This window comes from Physeter macrocephalus, chromosome 6, assembly GCF_002837175.3.
Source record: "Physeter macrocephalus isolate SW-GA chromosome 6, ASM283717v5, whole genome shotgun sequence".
NCBI classification, from domain to species: Eukaryota; Metazoa; Chordata; class Mammalia; order Artiodactyla; family Physeteridae; genus Physeter; species Physeter macrocephalus.
This window is the reverse complement of record NC_041219.1, coordinates 33,236,709-33,244,007: the sequence shown is the minus strand read 5'-3', so window position 1 is coordinate 33,244,007 and position 7,299 is coordinate 33,236,709. Positions and strand designations below refer to the sequence as shown.

The window sequence follows — 7,299 nt, the reverse complement described above, 5'->3', positions numbered from 1 at the left end:
AGATAGATATATATATATATATATATATATATATATATATATATATATATATATAAACACACTGGAATATTACTCAACCATAAAAAAAGAATGAATTCCGCCATTTACAGCAACATGAGTGTACCTAGAGAATATTAAGCTTAGTGAAATAAGTCAGAGAAAAAGAAATACTAATGATTTCACTTATATGTGGAATCTAAAAGGTACTGCAAATGAGTGTATATGCAAAACAGACTCACAGTTAACTCTCCATCTTTTTCTCCAGTTATAGCTACATCCCTCTTCCTCTTCCCATCCTCACTCCTCTGTCTGCTCCACTCTCTAGCTCTCTCTCCTCCCTCCTCTATTCATTCCTTCTTTTTCTCTTCCCATATTTCTTCCTCTTCTCTTCTTTCCTTCTCGTTCCCTTTTCTCTCCTCATTCCACCTCCCAGTGATTGAATTGAAATAAAATGGGTTTCAGAATTGTTGGGTCAGTGGTTTTTTCATTATTCTTAGGATCCCATGAGTAGTGAGATATAAGCTAAATAGAATGGGCCTTGGGCCCTCTATTTTCCTCACTACAGCCTATGTAACTCAGCTTATTATTATTTTTTAGTTCATATTAGCATTCTATGTCAGATTTCATTTAAAAGAAGAGTTTTGCTCCTCTAAAAGTTTGAAAACCAAAAGTATGTTATAAATTTGTAGTCAAGTAGAATTTTAGGGGTGTTATTAATTTTTTGAGGTTGAAAGAGTGGAAAATTTGGCTTTTCCATGGCATAGTACTTTAGGATTTTTCTTACGGTCACTGCCAAGCTGAATCGTATGCTAGTGTGAACCAATACAACAGTTTTTGTAGTTTTTTTCCTAGTTAATACTACTAAAAACATAATCAGTACAGGACAATATTGTAAAAAGTAGTTTCTGATTTGAGACCACTGTAATATAATGAACCCAAGAACAGACCAAAACTCAACTTGATGTCATTTATCCATGTTGATGGAACTATTCCATTTTTATATATACAGAATAGGGGTAAAATTGATAGAACCATTATGGAGGGTAATTTGGCAATATGAACAAAAACTTTAAAAAATATTTTTGTTCTTTGACTTAGCTAGCCCCTTCTGGAAATCTTTTTAAGGGGAAAAATTATTTTGAGCAGTATTACTCTTTTGTCTGCTCAGTATAATTTGATATGGTGAACTGCCTTTCTGTCATGACTTGCATGTGATTTTGGTGGACTTAGCAATCATATGACCCTATCACAAAAATGGAGATGGGACCCAGCAGGGCCAATCAAAAGATTTCAGCCCTTGGGACACTGAGTGATACATGAATGGACTGTGACCCAAGCATTCTGAGTATTTTTTTGTGAATTGAAAAGGACACTGAGAGAGAAGGGGTCACAGGCTGTAAAACTTACTTGTTTGGGGTCACCAGAGGCTACCTTTGCCATCATATGACTGAACTAACCCAGAAGAGAAGAAAAGTGGACCTGAGAAGTAGAGAGAGTCAGGTTCCTAAATTGACACTCCTGAGGACATCATAAGAATTCCAGTATCTGGCTATACCTGAAGCACCATCACTTGTTTTTGATTACTGATTTAATCTCTTTACCTGTTGTGTTTGCATCTGTTTCTTACTGAGTCTATTTTGGTAGCTTGTGTCTTTGTAGGAATTTTTCTATTTCATCTAAGTTATCTAATTTATTGGTATACAGTTCTTCACAGTATTCCTTTACAATTATTTTTATTTCTGTTAGGTTGATAGTAACATCCCCTCTTCCATTTCTGATTCTAGTAATTTGTTTCCTTTTTTATTTTTTGGTCCATCTAACTAAGGTTTTATCAATTTTATTCATCTTTTCAACAAATGAGCTTTTGGTTTTGATTTTGTTCATCTTTTCAATGAATGAGCTTTTTTGTTTTATTGACTTTATTGTTTTTCTGTTTCATAATGTCTTCCTACTAATAGAGATACTCATTTTTAAATTAGTTTTTCACAAGAGAACTTAAGATTTATCAAGTATTTAGAAATGTTATCTGAGTATTTATTTGTTGTATTAGATTCTCAGATGCTTAACACTAGAAATGATTTGAAAGAAGATGTCAAAAGTGATTCCGTGCTGCTTACCAGTGGAAAGTGTGATCTGAAAAAACAACACAGTGTCACTCAAGCCACTCAGACGAGCCCAGAGGTTCCTTGGCCTTCTCGGTCAGTCAACTTTCCTGAGTGCTCCTTTGACTTTACTAGGGAACAGGTAATGGAAAAACTAGTTCATTCTCATTCAGTTTCAGCAATTAAAATAAATGTTAAATAATTAAGACATTATTTACTTATTTAACATTTGTTGAGTGCTTGTTATATGCCAGGCACTGTGTTAGATGCTGTTGATACAGTGTTGAGCAAGGTATGGACATTCCCAACCTTCACAGAGGTTGTAGTCATGGAAGATAAAGGAGTAAATGTGGGACAGTGCCAGTTTCTGGAATCTACAAAGGCTTCTTGGAAGATATATTCATTTTGATGTCTTATTTTTAAGTTGCAAAAGTATTGTTATATTTCAGAACTTTGCAAAAATATTTTAAAACAACTCTAACATATTGTAACCTCCTACAGTGCTGTCAGTATTTTTAAATTTTTCCTCCAGGCTCTTTCCATAATTTTTCTAAACAATTACTATTCTAGTGTATATAACTGTATTTTTTTTACTTAACATTGTTTAACAGATATTTTCCATATTGCTATGTATGCTTCATATATGTATTTTATTTGTTTTTTAAATTCAAGTATAGTCGATGCTTCATATTTATTGTTAGTGACAGATTAATATGGGTGTGGATGTATTGTCATTTCTAAAGGTTCCTCTTAACATTTGTTAATATTTGTATTGCTTCTTATTTTTTGCTGTTATAAAATTCTGTCCAGCAGAATTTTAATTCTCTATGACAGAACCACAGAATGAGTTCATTCATATGTTTAACAGGATTTGTTGGATGTCAACTGTAAGCTAAGGATATAGAATTGTAACAGTCTACCACTCCCTATCTATTAAGAAACTCAAAGTTTAGTGGGAAAGACAGGAGCATGTAAATGGTAGTCAGAACATACTGTTTCATGTGTTATATGTACTAGAGTTTGGGAAGTATAGTGAAATACCCAACTTGGTCTGTAAGGCAGGCATTCTTAAGCTGGTACTAAAAGGTCTGAGAACGCTTTGAAATTGAACGAATTTATTTAAATATATCTGTGTAAATGTGTTTTCCTGTGGAGAAAGTTTTATCACATCTTCCTGGTTAGGGGTTAGGGAATGGTTCTAAGAGGATAAAATGCTTGAACCGAGTCTTAATGAGGTACCTATTGACATCTAGATGAAAATGTCTAATGAGATATTCAGAATGTGGGTCTGGGGCTCAAGAGAGAGGCTTGTGCTGGATCAGGCTATGTATAATTATTGGAGCCACAGGAGTAGATGAGATCATCTAAGAGAGTGGCTCCAGTGATAAGAGAAGGCGACCAATTATGGAATTTAATAGAATACAAAAAATTTAATGGTTCTTAAACAGCTGAGGAAGAGATGAAAAGTCCATAGGTAGAGAGGGATAAACAAGAAAGAACTGTAGCATAAAAGGCAAAACAGGAGAGAGGTTTAGCAAGGAGTGGTGAGGTCAGCAGCATCTTAAGAGAAATTGAAATTAAACAAAATCACTATTAGATTTGGTAATTAGAAGTTAATTAGTGTTTTGAATTGCTGGGTCAAAACTTACGGACATTTTTAAGTGCTTGGTATGTGTTTCCAAATAACTTCTCAAAGCAGTTTTTGGCTTAAGTGCATCCTCACCAGCATTGGGTAATTTTACCGACTCATGTGTCACACCTTTGATACTGTATAAATAGTTTGTGTTTTCTGAAAATGGTTAAGTTTTCTTATTTTCCAAATTTATCATTTCAGCTCATGGAAGAGAATGAGTCTCTTAAACAGGAATTGGCTAAAGCTAAAACAGCTCTTGCAGAGGCTCACTTGGAAAAAGATGCTCTTCTCCATCATATAAAGAAGATGACAGCTGAATAGCAGGAGTGGCAGTCAGAAACTCAAATTATAGCTCTGGAGTATGGTGGTTATATTTATAATGTGATGTTACCAATTAGTGGAAGACTTTCCTTTTCATGAAAAGACAATAAAATGAAATAGAATGTGATGAAGTGGTGACTATTCCAAAGCCAGTTTAGAAAATACTAGGTACGGGCATTACAATCTTTTGGTTGTTTTGTGTTTTGGGGTTGAACCCTCTTTTAAACTGGTGTGATATAGGGAAGTCAACGCATACTGTAAAATAATTACCTGCCTAATGAATAGAAGATGTCATTTCCTAATTTTGATATTACATTATAGGCATTTTTTAAAAAGAAAAATTAAAATCTATGTGTTCCCACTATTTATCACTATTTGTTAATAATTTACTATTATTTACAAAGATTCAGATGCTTTTAGGGCTAATGTAAAATAAAAGGAGGCTTACATTTTAAACGTTATTAAAATTATGTACTTAAATCTATATTTAATTACTGTAAAAAAAAGTCCAATCAAATTAATAAATATCTAATGGCTGGGTTTGAAAATTCTAGAAAATCATCACCCTACTGCACTTATGAAGTAACTTGAAAATGTGAAAAAGAATCATTTCAAGTGATGGGTAAACTGTGTAAGTTGAAGCTATAATTTTCAACAAAGAAGATGGCACAAATGTTAAAATAAAAAGCACAGGGGCTTCCCTGGTGGCGCAGTGGTTGAGAGTCCGCCTGCCGATGCAGGGGACATGGGTTCGTGCCCCGGTCCGGGAAGATCCCACATGCCGCAGAGTGGCTGGGCCCGTGAGCCATGGCCACTGAGCCTGCGCGTCCGGAGCCTGTGCTCCGCAACGGGAGAGGCCACAACAGTGAGAGGCCCGCGTACCGTGAAAACAAACAAACAAACAAACAAAACAAAAAAATAAAAAGCACAAACTGTAAAAAAGCAAGACATTAGAGTATATGGCCAACTGATTTAAAAAGCATAATTTGTACATTCCTTTAAACATTTATTGTTACAAGTAAAAGAGTAATTTAACTATCCTACTAAATTTAGCAGCATTTGTAACTGTAAGAATTTTAACTAATACTATTTATATTAGTTCTTTACCCTCATCTTTCCTCTATTTAAGGAAGGGAATGTTTTCAGAGAATTTTCTTTTCACATACATAAAACAATTTCATACCATTCCTGTAGTATCACAACAGGTGAATGTTTGCACATGTCAAATTTATAATGCTAGTTTTGATTAAAGTTCTATGTGACTTATATATTATCTTCTATAATAAGAAAAACTGGTAAATTTTGAACTCTGTTTTCTAGGGATTGTTAAGTTTGAAATCAATATGAGAGAGAATCTCAATCATGCATTATGAAATAAAAGTTTATGAGTATTTAAGAAACAGGCTTTTAACAATTTAAAATATGTTTCTGATAGAATTAAACTAAGTGGGGTCTATTTTAAAATTCACATTCTTAAACATAAATATATCCAAGGTAGAACATGAAACAGCTGGACTGCTCTTTCTTTAAGATACTTGAAAATTTTCAAATTTTCAACCACGTTCGGACACTTTATGGTGCTTTGCTTGTTTGGTATGACTTATTTAGCCATCCCTCTATCTAAGTACTTGGAAGGAAATACATGTTTCATTTTACATTAAGTGTTGGAGTGATTTTAGATTTTATTGAAAATGGTACTGGCTTTTTTTTTTTTTTTTTCTGTAATCTCCATTATAATTAACATTGTTTAAAATACAGGCCCTGTTTTGGGAGCTAAGGATACAGCAAAGAACAAGTTAAATTGTTATTATTTTACCTCAGAGTGTTTTAAAATTCCTGTTAAACCATTTTAATCTAAGACTATTATATAGTTTTAGATTAAAAGCAAAGGTCTAATTAAATATTTTAAATGTATAGCTTATATCCTTAGTAGAGTACTTTTGATCTGTAGGTATATAGTCAACAAAAGCAGTCTCTATTATAGAAAAGCAGGATTGATGGGACATTAACTTCTTCAGAGCTTGCAGTGTTTCTCAGACTTGAGCTATTTGCTCTATATGAATTTTAAGTTTATGATGTATTATAATTATTTAGTGTTATAGATGCTGAATGTTTTTCTTATTTTCAATTTATTTGGCCTTCTCAAGAAAATCATATAAACAGTAGAGATGATAATTAATGTGGATCTGAACATTCTCTATGCTTTGTTAGATTTTTAAAAATTTATAGTGATTACTATTTTTATAGAGATTTAAAATTAATAAAACACTTCCAAAAGCATTATGTAATTCCCACAGCAAACCTGGGAGGTAGGTATTATTCACATTTTAAAAGTTAAATAAAAACCTTAAGGCTCAGAAAGAACAAGTGACTTGACTGAAATCACAATAACCTGCTCTTTTTACTTAAATCCCAATTATATGCTTTTATTTTATCTTATTTCTTATTTCACAGATTTTTCCTGAGGTGGGGAAAGGAATCACTTGTTGGTCTTTTATCTGTTTTTCTTTTAAACATAAATAATAATACTTTTAAAGTGTGTGTGTGTATGATGTGTATATTATTCAAACTATTTAAAAGATAAGGGGAGAATTTTTTATAAGTTAACCCCAACCTTTTTAGCTGTGTGAGAAATATAGGAATCAACCTGTAATAAACTTACCAGAGTTTTTAAATGACCACAAATTAGATATAAAGTTGCCATGTCTTTGCTAAATCCCTAGCAGAGATGTTAGTAATCAGGGGAAGAAAATGATATTTGTGTTTTCCTTTTTAATTTTACGTATGTGAAAAACATTTTCTTGGCATCTTGTATTTTTTTCCTTTTCTCATTTTATCCTAGAATTCAAAAGATCACCATGTGACACTAGTTGTAATGAAACATTATTTTTATTTAAGCCATGTAAGAATGGCTATATAAGATTGCAGGCAAATATATGTGAAAAAATTAACCAGAAACTCCTTTTGGATTTTTATTGTAGTTACTGTTATTCAGTTCTTGTCAATACAGGGGTTAAAACTTCCTCTTTAAGTTTTTATTAACGTATCCAATCTAAGGTACCACCATCACCCTGGTTTCCAAGCTGGTAACCTAGAACTCCTCTTAGACACCTTCCTCTGCCTAACTGCAACCCCCCACCCCCAAATCAGTTCACTACTGCGTCCTGTCATTTTACCTTGTAAATTTGTCTACTTCTCTTCATTTACCACCTTTCTAATCTAAGCTACCATCAGCACTTTTTA

General features: G+C 33.0%; 1 protein-coding gene across 1 annotated transcript in view; it reads left to right on the top strand.

Moving 5' to 3' along the window:
- Positions 1-5,772, top strand: part of BLTP3B (bridge-like lipid transfer protein family member 3B) — a 100,076-nt gene extending 94,304 nt beyond the window's left edge. Inside the window, 3 exon segments of the mRNA XM_024127218.3 lie at positions 2,051-2,244; positions 3,937-4,044; positions 4,046-5,772. Coding sequence (XP_023982986.1) covers positions 2,051-2,244; positions 3,937-4,044; positions 4,046-4,087 — 344 coding nt within the window. The 3' untranslated portion in view covers positions 4,088-5,772.
- The last annotated feature ends 1,527 nt before the right edge of the window (positions 5,773-7,299 follow it).